At 51.5% G+C, this 18,036-nt stretch overlaps 1 protein-coding gene across 17 annotated transcripts in view; it reads left to right on the forward strand.

Annotated features, from left to right (window-relative positions):
* The first annotated feature begins 9,209 nt into the window (after positions 1–9,209).
* The window catches only part of KCNMA1 (potassium calcium-activated channel subfamily M alpha 1), a 727,105-nt gene continuing 718,278 nt past the window's right edge, over positions 9,210–18,036 (forward strand). For 5 of the 17 annotated variants that reach the window (XM_078434453.2, XM_078434443.2, XM_078434444.2 and 2 more), the window contains exon 1: positions 9,219–10,408. In XM_078434453.2, the coding sequence (XP_078290579.1) occupies positions 10,031–10,408 (378 nt within the window). In that variant the 5' untranslated portion in view covers positions 9,219–10,030. Of the gene's footprint in view, positions 10,409–18,036 lie in introns of all 17 variants that reach the window. The other 12 variants (XM_078434446.2, XM_078434447.2, XM_078434445.2 and 9 more) reach the window with 9 other exon arrangements.

Genomic DNA, 18,036 nt, shown 5'->3' on the forward strand with positions numbered 1-18,036 from the left:
GTGTCACACTGCAAGTCGATAATGGTGATGGGGAGTCACAGCCTGGCTATTTGGAGCTTCTCTTGGCTGGGTGGCAGTTTCTAGATATTCATCCTGCTGAGTCTTACTGTCAGTCCTCATCTTGGTGAGGGCAACAGCATACATAATGAAGGGATTCCTTCCTTGGCTCACCTCCTACACACGCAGCCCAGACCCATCCCAGCAAACCAGGAGACTTTATAGAGCTGCAGGGTCTCCCTGGACCTATGCCCTGCAGGCAGACCCAGCATCTCAAGTATCTCTTCTCCTGGACAATGAGACAGCCCAGCCCAGAGTGAGGGAGTTTGGGGGGTTGGAGGGGACAGGAAGGTTCACCTGCTGAGATTTGCTACCAGGATCCTGCATATCATTCCTTTCTAGGGGAAATGACTTGTTTCTTACCGCTGAAGCTCTGGAGCTTTGGAAACCCCCTGTATTACAGCCACAACTGGCTGTGCTTTGCCAGGGAAGTGGAGCCCCTGGAAGAGGCAACCGGCCCCAGGCAACTGTGTGTCTTGATGTCTTCTTTGTGTCTTGGGTCTCCTTTCTTTGTCTTTCTAGTTCTCTCTGTCTTTGTCTCTGTCTCTCTCCCTGTTTTCATGTCCTTTCTTCCCTCTCTTCATCTCCAAGTTCCTCTCCCAGGCCTCACACTTTTGTCCCTGTGAACTTCTGCACAGCTCTGCCCCCCTAATGGCTTCTTTCTCTCCCCAGGGACCCCCGTTCCTGCTCTCTGTCTTCACCCCTACTGGCCCCCCTGTGGCCTTGAAAGGTCCTGGCTTGCCTGCAACCCCAGGGCTCATCCCACAGAGGCTCTTCAGTGCTCTCATTTTGGCCTCAGGCTGCGTTTGGCCTCCAGCAAGAGGCCCAGGAGCTAGGCTGCCAGACACACCTGCCGAGTTTAAAGCCTCCCACTGGGAAGCATTTGCTGAGCTAACTAGGATGCCCGGCCCCTGCACGGTGTACGGAGGCCCAGATGCCATGGGGGTGAACTTCTTGGTGCCAGTCACCAGCCTAGGGGACTTCTGAAGTCCTCTGTGCTGACCCACAGCAGGGGCTCACTGGGCCAGTGGGCTCTCCATGGGATAAAGGGCCTCATGGAGCTCAGAGACCCAGATTAGCATTTTAAAGAAAGGTTGGCAAGAAGGAATTTCTGAGACTTGCTGGGAGCAGAAGGGGTGATGGTGAGGAAAGTTTACCGCCCCCCAGTCCCCAACAGGCTGACCAGATGGCATTGGAGAGGGGCAGAGAAGGCATCAGGTAAGGAAGGGGGAGACTTGGATTCGAACTTCAACTCAGCCACTGGTGAGCAAAGAGTTTGGGCGGGTTACTTAATACCTCCAAGCCTACTGTCCTCCCTTCTCAAAAGAAAAAGACAAAAAGAGCTCTGAAGTCCTCCCAGCTCTACCATGATGATGGCCCAGGGGAGAGGTGAGGTGCTGGATGACCACCAAGGCTGCTGTTGTCCCCTGACCTGTAGAAAAGCCTCAACAAATACTAGCTCTTTGTGTGACTTCAGATGAGGTACTTAAACTCTCTGAGCCTCAGTTTCCACATCTACATGGTGAGGGTAATTCTTGCTTTGTACGATCCTGTAAGAAATACATCCAGCAGGAATGTACAGCGTGTCTCAAAGGCTGAGCGGTGTGGCCCCAGGCGGTGCAAAGGAGGATTTTAGCTCATACTCGATCCTGGCACTCAACGAGAGAGTCATACCCTGATCAATTCTTTCTTAAACCTAGTTGCCACGGAGACAGTTGGCATGTCTGTACCACCTCAGTAACACTCATCCATTTCTCTATTTAGCAAAGGGAGTCCAGGCCTCGGGGTGAGGGCCTTCAGTTGACAGCCCTAACCTCTGATTTGATAACATCGTTTTTATTCATTATGTCTATTTTTGTACTTTCCTCTTTTTCATTATTTGTATCCATATATTTTTATCTCATTTGTGGTTTTCATGATCATTTATTTACCTTCTATTTATGGCAATGCTAGTGTTCCACAAGGCTAGGGTTACAAAATTTCCTTTTGCAATAAATTTGAATAAATAATAGGAGTCAACTGGAGACAAATGTTAAATACTAGTAAAGGTAGCATGGTGATATAGTGAAATTGTGAAGATGACCTAAGAATAGGAGAAATGCTTGTATTAAATGTGGGGATGTGCCACGTGGCAATCATGGGGGTAATCGTGACTGTTACTGCCTTAGAAGGAGGGGGCATGGGCTGCCTACATGCCATTTCTCTGCTTGTCATCTCAGCTCCCAGGTAGTGTAGGTGACGCCAGTCTCCCTGGAAGACCCATGGGTGAAAGAGCAGAGCGAACCCTCTGGGCGGTGCAGTGTGAGAATAAATTCCTTCAGTCTCCAGATTGGTTCTGACTTAAATGGTTTCCCCCATTGAATTGAACAGGAAGCCATTTAAATGGCCACCAGATTGTGAACCATTGAACTTCTACAATAATGACAGAGGGGCTGGACTTCCCATCTGAGCCATTGTACTTTAAACAGAATATGTGTTGCCTTCTGAAATAAAAGCCACTTATGCATACCAGCCAATCTGTCTCAGTAGAGTGCCACCAAGACAGATCTTGGTAGAAGAGCCAAGAGCAAGTCAAATAAAAAGCTTTAAGTCCATGACTATCCATCACCCAGGGAGTTCCCAGGACTGTTAGGGCAGCTTGTGGGTTACTTTGTTCAACACATAGCTTTCAATTTTGTTATAAGGAGGGGAGAGTGAAATGAGATTGATAGATAACCAAAAGGATGTTTTTGTAAGCCTCCGATTCAGTGTAGCACCTTGCAGGAAATTCATTTAGCACAGTGTCCGGATGCTTCTGGAGGCTTTCTGAAAGCAAAGACACAGCCACGTACCTGGCAGCATCTGCCTCTAACAGTCTGCTCCGTTCCAGCTACACAGTGCAAGGTGTTTTTCCAGGAGTATCTCAAGTATCTAAAGTTTGTGCTCATATAAGCCCATGTCAGAGGTCCCCAGAAAGAAGGAGCTGGTAAAGCACCCACGGGATGTTTGCAAACAGCAGTGGCTTCAGCACCTGGAAAAACCAGAGGTCACTCCTTTCTGGGTTTGGATTTGCTGGAATGGCCAGGCAATTGGCACTGCTCTCCTGGATTAGAACGGCCATGCAGAGTCCACTGGAAAAACTTCCCTAGGTGGCGGACTCAAGGACTCAGGTTCTGGCCAATGGTGAGGATCTACCTCTCCTTCTTAGGCTATATTTCTAGAATAGTGTTTCATAAATTCTGGAAATCTGTGTTCTTCTGCTGAAACATGGCAAGCCCCTTCCATAAATACCTGAAATAATTTGTCTCATGTTTATTTATTTTGGAGAGAGAGACAGACAGACAGACAGTATGGAGGGGGGACAGAGAGAGGGGGAGACACAGACTCTGAAGTAGCTCCAGGCCCAGCTGTCAGCACAGAGCTTGACGCGGGGCTCAACCCACAAACCGCAAGATCATGACCTCAGCCGAAGTCAGATGCTTAACCACTTAACCCACTGAGCAACCCAGGCGCCCCCCATAAAGACTTCTAATAAACTTTCCTCTTTCACTCAGTGGCTAGTTTATTGGTCTGTTGCCTTTATGTCTCATTCTTCTTCAACTCCCAGGGTATTGCTAGGTTGGGTTTTTGTCTAGTCTTGTTTGTTTTTTGCAAAAATATTGCAGAAGCAGGATTTCTTGATTTCATACAGGTAGCTTTACCTCTTATAAAAATACCACCGTTTATAATTTTTGAAGCCATGAAATCATTCTCTCATCTTTGGGGAAGTAGAAAGCTTGACAACTGTGGGATAGATACTAAAGCTGAAGAAGGGACGTGACCTCCAGGGAGGCCAGGTGTCAGTGTGAAAGGAAGGGATGGACCCTGCTCTGGATAATGTTGTGCCCAAAGTGGACACCGAAGGAGCAGTCAGAATTAGAAGTCAATGAAACCCACAGATATCTGACTTTTGGCTCATCTTTCCTTATTCTCAAGAGGGCTTCTGAGTGGGATGGATGGTCTCAGCATTGTCCTTGCGTGCCAATGTGACACAAGCTTCCAGGCAGAGGCAGGAGGGAAGCCCTCAGCTCATCTGCACAGTCCCTTTTATGGTGCAGTCATTAGAGCGCCTTTTAGCATGAGAGATGAGTTCCATGCTAGACTGCCCAGATCTTGAACCACTGTTTCTACAAAGACAAAATCAGGGACCTTCTCAGAAAAGGATTAGAAAGTCTCTTCGTTTGGTTTGGGGCACCTGCCTGGCTGGCTCAGTCTATAGAGTATGTGACTCCTGATCTCAGGGTCGTGAGGTTAAGCCCCATGGTGGGTGTGCAGTCTCCTTAACACAAAAACCAAAAACGTCTCTTGGTCTGGAAGTAGGAACGAGTTGGGTAGTATCGAGGAGTATCTCTTCACTTTTGGCTCCTTCTTTCTCCACCAGAAAAATGGGTGGACTAGTTTTTGCCCTGCCTACTTCCCAGAAGCAAGGCCTATAGTCCTGGCCTTCTGGTCTGGTGACCACTGATCACAGAATGAAAGGGAAATGGGAATTTGCAGAATTGTTATTCGGAAACTCGTGAAGAATGCAGGTGGGAGTTGAATTCAAACCACGCCTTGGCCCCTGAGTTAGGTCTACTGGGACCCAGCCAAGGATGCAGTTTAGGGGAATGAAGACTATATTCTTGCAAGTTTGTATCTTGGCTGGCACTGGGGACAATGACAGAGGAAGATATGACACTATTCTTCACATTCTTCACTCAGCATTGGCTGATATGAGGCCAGCAGTGCAGTGCAAGGCTGGGAGGTGTCCCACAGTTGGGTTGGCACACACATGCACTCTCCCTGGAAGACAGGTACTGGATCTAGGATGTACGGATATTAATGGCAATCTTCTTCAGGACGTCTTTTTGGCTACTATGGATCATTTACACATAAGTTCTAGGACTTATTTAAAAAGATATTACATTTCAGAATATGCCATCTACTGAAATATTAATTATTTTAAAAAGCATGTTTTTTTGGTGATATTTCATGACATGGAGAAAAATACAATTTAATTTTAAGGGAAAATAGGATAAAAACTAGATGTTCAATCTAACCCTTAGTTTTTCAAAAATACACCCCTGTTAAGGATATAATGTGAAAGAAATATATGAAAATATCAATCATGGTGGGGTGCCTGGGTGGCTCAGTAGGTTAAGGTTCGACTTCAGGTCAGGTCATGATCTCACAGTTTGTGATTTTGAGCCCTGTGTTGTCAGGCTCTGTGCTGACAGCTCAGAGCCTGGAGCTTGCTTCAAGTTCTGTGTCTTCTGTTCTCTCTGCCCCTCCCCCGCTCACACTCCGTCTGTCTCTGTCAAAAATAAATAAACATTAAAATGTAAAAAAAATCAATCATGGTTATTGGTAGGTTGTGGGATTCTATTCTTTTATGAAACATTTATTTTCCAAATTCTTTTAGTCTGAATTATTCTCATAAGCAGAAATAAACATAAAATAAATATTTATTATAAATAAATCCCTCCAAGCTTGCTGTCTGAGTCCCTCTCTCCATCCTGGGGACCAGTGCTTCCTTCTGGACCTCAGAGGCTTTTGGGCATGGTTTCAGGGGTGGACTCTTCCTTGTTCATTATAAGTCACAAAGAGAGACGTTGCTCCAAAGGTAAGGTGCTCTTGTCATGCCCAGTAACTTGACAGATCTAAGACTCAGTTTCTTACCTGTAAAATGGGAGAATGGCTACTGTCCTTTCTTATGGCACAAAGAGATTATAAAGAATGAAGGAAACAAGGAAGGGGAGAGTACTTTAACCATTTAGAACAAAACACAATGGTAATTTAAGAAGTGGTAAGTTGCCAAGGGTAGTTACAGCTTAGAAGATCTGACATCAAGGCATGGTAACAATATCAACCCTGTTAACCGCCTTTATCACAGTACTTTTATATGTTGGTAGGACTGGCAATTGGGTAATTAATATTATTGCGGCTGCAGGATTTTGCAGTAGGACTTTCTTCTTTGGAATTTTCACACCAAATTTCTGACTATTTTAATAGGTCCCCTTTGCATTCACCAAATAATGTCAAGTACCAGAAATGGTCACCAGAGGGCGCTAGATCACTTACGGTGTCCCCCTGGCTTCCGCATAACAAAATCACCATGATTTATTACGTCGAGTATTGGAACTGGGTCTAGGCAGGAAAAAGATGAAATCTATACATTAACTATGATGTTGAGCCAACATTTAAGTAAATAAGCTTCCTTTTTCCTCCTTGGCTATTACTTTAGTTGCTCTGCTTTTTTCATTTGTATGTTAATGTACTTTTATTTATTTCTTTTAAATCATTTGAGATAGTTCAGATTAGAATACTTTACAAACTTGAAACCCTGGTTTGCTTTGAAAGCCGAGATAGGCACATGTTCACATGGTAAAGAGGCTGCCCTCCCCCCTGAGAAGCTTATAAATGTATTTAGAAATAAATAAATGGCCTGTATTGTTTTTAGGAGAGGGGGGGTTGAAGTTTCTATTTGTGGTTAGCCTTTGAGTTCTTGTGCAGTGGCCCTCAGTTCCCAGCCTGCAGACACACCTACAAGAGGGGACATGCACTGGGGCTGTTTGGAAGTGCTTCTCTATACTTTGCCCTGCAGTCCATCTGGGGACTGGCTGTGGGGCCCTCCAGGTCATAGTGTAATCGCTGCAGCAGAGAGCGGGAACGCTTTGCCTCAGTTCTCATCCCAACTGAGGGGACTTGTGGGGTGCAGAACAGCAAAGCAGGGGGCAGGGAGATAGTCCTATCTGGACCCCTCTCCCCCATGGCCTGGTGCATGCACACACACATTAAGTACTGGGTTGGGGTCAGAACATCTGGTCAGAGTTTGGCTGTCTGTTTTTTGGGTCACAGCCAAGATCTGTATAACGTTTTCTTTTTCACCTTACGAATAACCAATGTTATTTGTGGGTAAGTGGGTAGAGCAGTTCCTGTTTATATTCCAATTTTATGAACGAGGAAGCAGGCACCTAAGTTTCCTTTGAAGTTTGAGGTTCCATTCCATCTGTGTATAACTTTTTCCTCAATTAGTGGGGCCAGGGGCAGGTTTTCCGAACCTGGTGCTGAAGTTGGTGGATGATAAGGAGGTAGCAGGAGAGGTGGGCTGGTGAGCCTGGTGGATGGTGGCACTCTTGCATTCGCTGCCTACCGGTCGGGCCATCCTGGGAGGTGGTGTGAGACTGGGGTTGTAGGATTGGTAGGGTATACCGCAGCGAGGGACCCTGATGAATCCCAACTCAGCCTGGGTTTTGTATGACACATAAGTTGCTAAGAGCTTCAACCAGCACAGGCAGAGGTGTGCAGAGAGCAGGAGATAGGGCCTTCCAGCACCCTGTGGAAGGACGATGGGGTGGTGGAGGTGACAGTGGAGGAGATACACTGGTGGGGATCCTGCAGTTGGGGTGACCGAAGTCACAGCAACCGGTGGCTTCTTGCTAGTATCCCCAGACTGTTGTAGGGGAACTCAGGCTGTGAGGGCTGTTCAGGAAGGCCTGGAGGGGATTCACTGGTTTGGGAAGCTCAGTTGTAGGAGGGAGGAAATCCATTCTGGGGGTTTCACACCCCCTTGGGCAAACAATCCTATCCTTCTCTGCTCTTTTTATGCTATGGGTGTTTTATTTTCAAAATTTAAATCTTGTACTTGCTTTAAGGAAAGTCCTTAGCATTCCTGGCATATGCTGAGGCCCAAAGGTAGCAAAGTACAGCTGTTTAGAAGGCTAACAAATCAAAGGAATCTCAAGGTCATGGTTTACCTTCTTGCACATCCTCACGGCACTTCTGGGCCTGACCCCTAACCCAGTGCTGGGAAGAACCCAGGGCCTTTGCATGGACTAAGGCAGCACAGATGTATTGTGTGGCTGCTGAGCACGAAGGAGGAGGTTTAACACTGTTTTTTGAGTACCAAATATTCAAGAGCTCTTACTCATTCTGTTTCCCCCTTTGATGCTGGCCTTGACCCTTTTCTAATGAGTGTGCGTCTTGAGCCCAGTGAACATATTCTGAATGTGTCTGGAGAAGCTGCAAACGTTCCCTTCAGCCTCTCTGTCCAGCTGGGCCTCCCTTCCCAGGTCCTCCTCAGCATCCTCCAAGGGCGGGTGGGGTGGGGGTGGGGGGTGGTGCTCTGGCTCAGGCAGAAGCAGCACTTGCCTGCCTACACAGTTAAGGTTGGTAACTTGGCCCTCACCACAGGAAGGGCTGAAAGGAACCTGATAATTCCAATTAGGCTTAAACTAATGAGCTGGAAACTTTGGGGAAACCACTGAAGGGAGAATGTGACCATCTTCCTTCTAATTAGCACTGGAAAACCTTGTGGTCCAACTGGTAGCCAAGAGCTTTGAAGGGCAGTGTACAGAGGGAGCAAAATTTCCCAGAGCTTTGGAAGAGGTATTCCCCTGTGGTGTAGGGATAGAGGCTGCTGAGGGGGGAAGACCCCAACTGGGGAAAAGCAGGCTTGGATGGCGCCTAGAGTGCCCCTTCTCCCAGTGGTTCTCCTCCCACGATGAGGCTTGGGGCTAGATAAGAGGGGGAAGGAACACTTTGGGGAACTCTACTGTCTATTGAAGCCTGCACCATCCCTGAGGCCAGGTCCCCACCCTGCTCATCTCTCCTCTCAGGCAGCCTCTGTCGCTTAAAAACAAGCAGAAAAACCACCTGCTGCTGTCAGGGGCCACAGACCACCCTCCAGCCTCCAGCCGTGCGTGGGGCACTGGGGCACCTAGGAAGAGGGGAGGGAAGAACAAATTAGAGGCCCGAGGTGGGAGGGTCGAACTAGGGTGTCCTGGAGAAGGGTCCTCCTCACTCCCGAGGCCCGAGGATTTGGAGGTGTCTGGCCGTGTGTCGACAGCTGGTCACTCCTTCCCTCCCCACTGGGGGCTCCTTTGGTAAAAACAGCCTGCCATGGGTGCCCCGCCATCCTCCTCGGGGCCCCGCGGGTCGCTCGGGTGGGGGCGCAGCACCTTGGAGAGAGGCGCCCGATCCCGCGCCTTGACTTGGGGCGCTCTCCCTTGCTCTCGGGGGGTCAGGGGCGCGCGCCCGGCGGCCGCCGAGGGATCAGCCTGCCCCCTGCCCAGCCTCGAGCCGAGGCGAGCCGGCGCTGAGAGCCTCCTCCCCTCCCGCCTCGGGCGGCCTGAGCCCGCGCCCGCTCCAGTTGCTGCAGCTGCTGCTGCTGGCGGCTGCGGGGAGCGCGGGGAGCGCGCCGAAGAGGCTCGGGCGGCGAGGACGGGGACGAGGAGGAGCCGGAGGAGGCGAGGAGGAAGAGCGAGGGGAGGCCGAGGAGGCTCAGCGGCGTGGCAACGCGGCTCGGGGATCCCTGGGGGCATGGGCTAGCGGCCGCGGCGGCCTGGCAGCGGGACGCAGTGGACCTTCCGTGGCCCGGCGCGTGCAGGGGCGGCGAGCCGGAGCCGAGCGCAGCCGGGGACCGCGGGCTGGCGTGGGGGTGTCCCGGCGGAGGGGGCTGATTACCCGTTATTAACTAGTTGCCACCTAATAAGCCAGGAGCGGCGGGTGAGCGGCGCGGGCTGCGCGCGGGGAGGGTCCCGGGCCGGAGCGCAGCGCACTCGCGTGGCGCACGGCGGGCCGGCGCGCAGAGCCGGGGCGGGCCCGGGGGCGGCGCAGACCCCGGGCGCGGGCGGCCCGCGGCGCCCCCTCGCTCTCCGCGCTCGGGGCCGGCACAGCCCCGGGCGAGCGGGGCGCGGGCCGGGGCGGGGAGCTGCCCGCGCGCTCCATCCCCTCCCCCCCGGGCGGGCGGCCGGGGGGAGGGCGGGCGGCGGCGGCCCGCCGTATATATCTCGGCGCACCCCGCCAGGTCGCGCACAGCGCCCCGAGCCCAGGCGCCTCCCCGCCCCCTCCCCGCGCTCCGCGGCGGCGGCGGCGGCAGCAGTAGCAGCAATATGGCTGTTGATGGGTGTTCGGGGTGGCGCTGGCGGCGGGAGGAGCTCCCCCGAGCCCCTGCGCCGGCTGCCCGTTGCTAGCTATGGCAAATGGTGGCGGCGGCGGCGGCGGCAGCAGCGGCGGCGGCGGCGGCGGCGGAGGCAGCAGTCTTAGAATGAGTAGCAATATCCACGCGAACCATCTCAGCCTAGACGCGTCCTCCTCCTCCTCCTCTTCCTCCTCCTCCTCTTCTTCCTCCTCCTCCTCTTCCTCCTCGTCCTCGGTCCACGAGCCCAAGATGGATGCGCTCATCATCCCGGTGACCATGGAGGTGCCGTGCGACAGCCGGGGCCAGCGCATGTGGTGGGCTTTCCTGGCCTCCTCCATGGTGACTTTCTTCGGGGGCCTCTTCATCATCTTGCTCTGGCGGACGCTCAAGTACCTGTGGACCGTTTGCTGCCACTGCGGGGGCAAGACGAAGGTAACGCGTGCCCCGGGCGCCCGCCCCCTGCGCCAGCCCACCTCCTCGCTCCTCACCGCGCCTTGCCGCCCTCCATCCCTGCCTGCCTTCCCCGCGCCGCCTGCCCTTCCCTCCGCTCTCCCCGCGCCCCGCTCGGCGCGGCGGGCGGTGCGCCCGGACAGAGGAGTTGCCCCCAGCCGGTGCGCCCCGGGACGCGGACGCCTGGTCCCGCGTCCCCTTGTTTACGGTGGGGTCGCCGGCGGCCGCGGTTGGGGCCGGGCGGGGGACGCGCGCCGCTCGGTTGCCGGGTGCGGGGTGGGGAGAGCCGAGCCCGCGGGCCCCGAGGCCCCGGGGGGCCGCCGGGTGCGTGTGCCGGGTGCGGCGGCCGCGTTCCTGGTGGTGGGCGAGGGGGAGCCCGGCAGCCCGCACTCTAGAAACCTGTTGGGGACAGGAGTTCGCGGAGTCAGAAGGAAGGGGGAAAGCCTTTGGACAGGGGAGAAAATCTTTTGGACTAGGGAATCCCAGGGGAGGAACCTGGCCAGAGGAAGTGGGGGATCTCGGGGACAGACAGGGAAAGTTGGGGAGATGCATCCCAGTTTTGGAGGCAGCCCGCGGAGGCTGCCACTTTAGGAATGTGGCAAGGGCGCACATCTGATGTCACCTTCCTCTCCATCCCTTGGATATTCTTCTGGAATATACCCCCACCCCAAGTTCTTCAGCCTGTGTATTCTCGCCCCCCACGCTACCCCCTTTAGGTGCCCGGAAATGCCGCCAGCAGCGGGGAGCTGGAGCAGGAGGTCCGCCCGAGAGCCTCCGAGGCCGCGGTTTCGCGCGGAGCCTCCTCCCCAGCGCTTTTGAGGTGGCTGGATGTCGGCTTAAGCTATTCCTGGCGCATAGACGCCCACCAGCACCGAAGCTCACTACACCTTAAGTATGGTTGCTAGGCTGACTGCCTGGTCTGTCGCCGTGTCCCTAGAGATGTCCTCTGCCCTCCTCCTCCCTCCCCCCCCCCCCCATCCTCCCAATGGCTGAAGGTGAGGGGCTGGGGCAGTTTTTCACAGAAAACTGAATGAGAGAGAGAGAGAGAGAGAGAGAGAGAGAGAGAGAGAGAGAGAACTGGAAAAAAGAGGGACCGAGCTGCTTTGTGTTTGAGTACGTCCCACCCTAGGGGACTTCACAGCGCTAACATTTTCACAGGGAGGGGAGATCAAGGGGAATTGGCGAACAGTGCAAAGTGGAGGCAGATCTTGGTCGGGATATTTCACACCTCTTTTCCAGCAAAGTGAATCCCAGGACCCCTCAAACTTCCATAGGACTCGGCAACTTGTCGCAGTCTCCTTAGTTGCTATGGGAAGTAGGGAAGCCGGGGGCTCTGGGTGAAATACCGAGGGCAAACCCAAGGCTCCCTCTCCTGATCATTAATTATACACGGCGCTGGGTGCTGGAGATCAGCTGAGTTTTGTGGCAGGCACATTTGTGTTTTGGAAAATACTGGTGTGTTGGACATAAGGGAGAAAAATAAAAGCCATCTCTGTCTTTTCTCCTCCCACTTCTCGGGAGGCTTCCAGATGTTGGCCAGCCAGCTTTCTTTGGAGTTACCTCCTCTGCCATGGGGGTTCTCCTTCCTTGTCCAGGTGAGAAATCTCCCACATTCCTAAGAAGCAAACAGGTTAAGCAAAATCTGAACCATGAGACCCTGAGATGGTGCTTCCTGCCTTAGCCTTTCTCTTACCTGTGTCTTTTTTTTTTTTTTTTTTTTTTTTTTTAGTATTTATTTTTGGGAGAGTGCAAGTGGGGGAGAGGCAGAGAGAGGGGGACAGAGGATCCAAAGTGGCCTCGGAGCTCACAGCAACAAGCCCGATTATGGAGCTTGAACTCACAAACCACAAGATCATGACCTGAGCCGAAGTCTGAGGCTCAACCGACTGAGCCACCCAGGTGCCCCTTACCTGTTTCTTCAACATCTTGACCACACATTCCCTCGTCTCCTTCTCTCGCAGTCTTTCGTCTTGGAGGGTTTTTTTGTTTTTTTGTTTGTTTTTTCCTTTACTGAGGGTCAGTGTCTGCCCTTAGGGGAGAGAGAACTCCTGGATGTGTGCATTCTAAAATGTTCTCTAGACTAAGTGGTTTTGGTGAAGTTTTGAACAGCCTCCTCATCCTTAAGAAATGGGGCCTTCTTGATCGTAGTGAAAACTTTTTCAGCGAGTCAAAATAAGTTTTGGTATTTTTGTGATCCTGGGGTTTTAAACACGGCTTCCAAGTCCTTTTACTCTAGGGGTTCATGGATGCCACTGCAGTACCTGTGATGAAATGCTAATTGGATGGCTCACGTAGAGAATCTCTTTCATAAATGATGACCAAGCATAACTTCTGTTGGTCTTCTTAAGTAAATAGGTTTTTGGCAATGATCATGAGAAAAAATAATCCCTATATATTTTAGGCCTTATTTTGTAGCTCCAAGACCTGCTGAGTTGACGTCACTGCAAGTTTCTACAAAAAAATCAACCTGGGATGAGAGACGCTTGCAGTTGGAGGGAGGATGTGAGGCCAACGTAGCACGAGGTTGGGTCACTTTTGATCCCATTAGAGTCCACTTTAAAACATTCCCAGAGTTACTTAGTAACTGCCCCTTGATTTGCTCACTTAAACCATGTGTAGCTGGCTCATTACACCCATTAATAGTAACTTAGGCCTCTTCTAAGCTTTACTTTCTACCCCTGAGGTCTGTATTTTTACTGCCATCCTGGTTTTTTGTCTTATATTCTTTTTGTTTTCCAAGTATTTGCTAGTTGTTGAGATGCGGTACAGAAGAATGCATTTGGCCTAAGTTTGGAATAATTATTCCAGTGCTGGGCTTCCCAAGCAAACGTAGACTGCTGGGGCATAGAATTCTGTCAGCCCTCAGATGTGCCCACCCTCACCCTCATTCAGTCCCAAGACGGTTTGACCAGCAGCTGGGGTCCCATGGAGGCCTGGTTTTTTAGCATCTGAAATTCCACGGGAAGTAAATTTCATCAGGGCACTGTGACATCACAAGTATTTGGCCCCTAGGACGGCATCTTCCTTTTTGATCAAAGGAACCCAATCTTCCTTTTTGATCAAAGGAACCGGAGACTATGGACGTGCCTCCCGGGGCATCTCAGCATTAGTACCTTTGGCCTCTGAATTGTAAATGGTGAGTGACTTTACTACTTTGAAAAGAATGGCGTGTGGACTTTTTTTTTTTTTTTCAGGAAATGAGAGAACTAATCACATTGCCTCCTGTTGGGAACTTGGGCACAATCATCCGGTACTGTGTTCTTTGCTATACTTTTTCACGTCATTGTTTTTTTCTCTGTTGGGTTTCATCAGAGCTCTGTGTTCACCAGGCTGTGATGTTTTGAGGTCCAATCCAGTTGCGAACTGTAGTGAACAGCGAGCAGCTCAGGCAGCCTGGATAAGGCCATGACCTTGAAGAAGTCATTTAACATCTCTGGTCTCTTTTTCCTTGTGTTTAAAATGTGGAGATTGAATTCTCTGACTTCTGATGCCCCTTCCTGCCCCGTGACTCGGTGTCAGAGGTTGGGAGGAGTTGAGAAACTATGGGTAAAGTTTCTAGCTCAGAGTGTGTTTTGTAATTTTCTGGCAAATTCTTTAGGAATTCAGCCTTGGAGTGCCTCTGTGTGTTTCCTCTTTCAGCACACAAGCTGCTTCTCTTCAGATTAGCCTGGGGAAACTGAGTCCAGCTTTCAATGGAGCTGCAGCTCACTGGGGGACCTGGATGTGGCTGGGCATAGGCTCTCGCCTGCTCTCAGTTTGAGCTGTCCTCCCTGTAGAAGTTGGGCTTGATCGAGCCTGGTCTGCATGCAATGAATTATTGAGGTATTGTCTCCATGGTTGTGTCTGAGAAAACAACACGTTTTCTCTGTCAGGTTCGTGACTAATATAAACATCAGATCCCGTTATGGCTTGGTAATTACCCAGGGTCTGGCCCGATGCATCCAATCAGGACTGGAGCTCCAGTGCCTCAGAGTTCTGGATTCCAGATCAGACCTGCAGCCTCATCTCGTCTTGGGCATTGCCTGCACTGGATGACCTTCAGATAATTCTCTTTGATCAGGTCACTTAGGGTGGCCTTGGAGAAGCTCTCAGGTCCCAGTCACAGGGGAGTTAGAGCTGACCTTCCCTTGTGCAGAGAGATTTTTGCTGCTCATTCCTGGCTCTCTTTGTGCAAATGCACACTTCAGTAGAGATTCAGCAGTCAGACCCAAGTGCAAATCCTGGATCTTATTAGCAGGGTATCTTTGGCTGTTAGCCATATTGCACCTTGGTTTCTTCATCTGTAAAAAGAGCATAATGATGCTTACCTTGTAGGATGCTTATGAGGAGTAGCGATAATGGGTATACAGGACCCAGCAAATGCCTGGCACTAAGCAGGCTTCCTGTAAATAGCTCACAAAGTGGTGAGTTTGTTTTCTCTTTGATTCCTTGCGTGTTTGGCCCCAGATGGGCACAGACGACAACAAACAGAACTTTTGAACCCAAAGGAACCTCTAGACTCTGAAGTCTGCTGTCCTTGGGTCAAACAACCAGCTAGGGTGACACTGAGACTTGGGCTCATGGCTCTTGGCTGTGGCAAGGCTGGAAGATTGGGGAGGGGCAGCCAGGGAAGTGTCCGTGGATGGGGGCCTGCCAGGACAGCTGCTCTTTTGATGGTGGGGACATCAGTGGACTAGCGTTGACCAGTGTTAACGCTGTGGGGCTCCGGGAATGATAGACTGAGAGGGTGTGAAATGTTTGGTAGGAGGGCAGGGCTGGCCAACGTCATACCATTGAGAAGGGAGGACTTTCATCCCGTTACCCCAGTCCAGAGCTCGTAGACCTGTTCCCCTGACAATGCCACAGTTTCCTGGGCAGCGTTCTCTGTAACAGGACCAGCTTTCCTCCCAGTGCTGTTTCCCAAAGTGCGTTCCATGGAGCACTTGTCCTTGCACTTACCTTGCGGAAAATGTTGTGAGTCTTGGCATACCTGAGCACCCCCTTGAAGAGTCAGATCACAGGTGGGGAGAAGCCCTGTAGTAGAGAAATTGGTCAAACTGCTCTTAACCGGGCTCACTTCGAGCAGCCTTGCCTTGCTGTCAAGACTGCTGTGTAGTACCTGAGTCCACCTGTGACCTTGGGCAAGGACTTCACTGCTCTGTGCCTCAGTGTCCCCATATGCAAATTGGGGATTGTAACAGAGCACAGCCCTGTGGGGTAGGTGCTCTCTCTAGCCCTATTTTGTAGACTTTCCTAGGAGGACACTGATGACCTAAAGCCTTGGGCTGACTCTGTATCCAGGTGCCCTGGGGACTTATCCAAACATGTGTCAGGAGGAAAGGAAGAGCTGCCCTATTACGGGGTCTGGGGCAGAGAGAATTCCAAGGCCAAGGCCGAGTGGGCCCCTTCTTTGCCTTGCTCCTGTCCTTTTTCCTGGAGGGGGACATTCATTGGGTGTCTCGTGGCATGGAGTAAGTCCTTGCTTTGGGTCCCTCTCTCTGTCCCACCGGGGCAGGAGAAGCGTGCTGCTGAAACTGCCTGGCACTGGATTGCAATGCCGGGACCTCTTTCCCAAAGTGGGCAGCAGGGGGGCCCCAGCTCACAGTGGCAGTGGCCATATGCTAACTTTTGAAACACAGCAGGCAACACCACCATCTTGGGACTTCAGAGCTGTGGAGTCCCTGGAGGGGTGCCCCTGTGCCTCCAGTGGAAAGGGCTGTGTCTGTGCAGTGATTCCGAGCTGCTGGGCCACGTGGGAAATACTGGCCTTCATGGACCCGTGTCTGGGGGTCAGGCAAGGCCAGGCCTCCTGCAGCACCTCTGAGATTCCACAGCCTTTCGGTGCATGGCAGGTAGCAGATCAAAAGTGCTTCCTTTTTTGAAATGCTACTTAAAGTAGGTGGAATCCTGGCCCTGGGCACACAGAGAAGGACTCTCCCCCTCCCAGGCAGAGGTGTCTTAGCATTCTGGGTAGAAGTCTCAAGGAATGTTCAGTTGGGATATCAGATCTCTGCTTCGGAGGGCTGGAGAGAGTGTTTGTCTGGTCCTGGGGCTTGTCACATGTTAATATGCATAAGAATCATCTGGGGTAGCCATTAAAAATGCAGCTTGTGATTCCGACAGAAGGTCCAGGGTCGGGCCTGAGATTCTGCACATCTGACAAGACATGGGGGAGGGCAGGTGCCTATGTTGTGCAGGCCACACTTTGAGTAGCCAAGATCTGGATCATTCCCCACCCTCCAGTCAGTCCCTCCCTGAAAAAAAAAAAGCCTATTTTTTTTGTTTTTTTGCTTTAATTTAATTTTTTTTAATTTACATCCAAATTAGTTAGCATATAGTGCAACACTGATTTCAGGACTAGATTCCTTAGTGCCCCTTACCCGTTTAGCCCATCCCCCCTCCCAAAACCCCTCCAGTAACCCTCAGTTTGTTCTCCATATTTAAGTCTCTTATGTTTTCTCTTCTTCCCTGTTTTTATATTATTTTTGTCTCCCTTTCCTTATGTTCATCTGTTTTGTCTCTTAAAGTCCTCCTATGAGTGAAGTCATATGATATATGTCTTTCTCTGACTAATTTCACTTAGCGTAATACCCTCCAGTTCCATCCATGTTGTTGCAAATGGCAAGGTTTCCTTCTTTTTGACTGCCAAGTAATACTCCATTGTATATATATGCCACATCTTCTTTATCTAGTCATCCATCAATGGACATTTGGGCTCTTTCCATACTTTGGCTGTTGTTGATAGTGCTGCTATAAACATGGGGGTGCACGTGTCCCTTCGAAACAGCATACCTGTATCCCTTGGATAAATGCCCAGTAGTGCCATTGCTGGGTCGTAGGGTAGTTCTATTTTTAGTTTTTTGAGGAACCTCCATACTGTTTTCCAGAGTGGCTGTACCAGCTTGCATTCCCAAAAAGCCTATTTTTAAATATGGAAATTCCCAGCTCTTTAGCGGTGGGGAGGGATCCTGTGCCAGGACAGCCAGGTCGGGACGACTCCGCACAAGCCCCTTGGAGCCTCTGTGGTTCAGACTGGGCCCTGACTGCTAACACCCACTGTTCGGGTGCCTGCTCCCAAGGAACCCACAAGAGCTGTTGGTGGAGGGTTGGGTTGTGGCGGCCAGAGCAGTGGTCCGCAGAGATGCAGGGTGGGGTGTGTGCGTTCCCCGCCCATCAACATGCGGGTTCCCCCTCTCGCCAGTTGGTCACACTGCAAGGGGCTAGGCTTCTCGAGGTCCAGGATGGCAAGTCTGCCAAACCAACTTCTTGCAAAATTAAAGTCTGGTGGCGTAGCCAGGCCTGCGCTGTGGTGATGCTCCAGGAAGCCAGCTGCTGGCCGGTCCCTCTGGAGTGTTTGAAGTCCGTGGACAGCAAGACCGCCAGCCCGATTTTCCACAGGGACCTGGGTGGGTCTTCCCAGATGGAGGGTTCAGCTTAAAAGGGTTGGACTCAAGACCGATGCTGAGTGTGGGGAGATGGGTGGTGCGGCACGGTGCTGGGCCCCCTCAGCTGCTCTTCTCAGGGGTTCTGTCAGGGGGAGTTGAAAGTCGTTCTTTTGTCACCCTAGCGTATTAGGGTTGTTTGCAGCTCACAGCACCAGGGACCCTGTCCTGGAGCTGTGCTGTTGATGT

This window comes from Panthera onca, chromosome D2 (assembly GCF_046562875.1).
Source record: "Panthera onca isolate mPanOnc1 chromosome D2, mPanOnc1 haplotype 2, whole genome shotgun sequence".
In the NCBI taxonomy this organism is placed as follows: Eukaryota; Metazoa; Chordata; class Mammalia; order Carnivora; family Felidae; genus Panthera; species Panthera onca.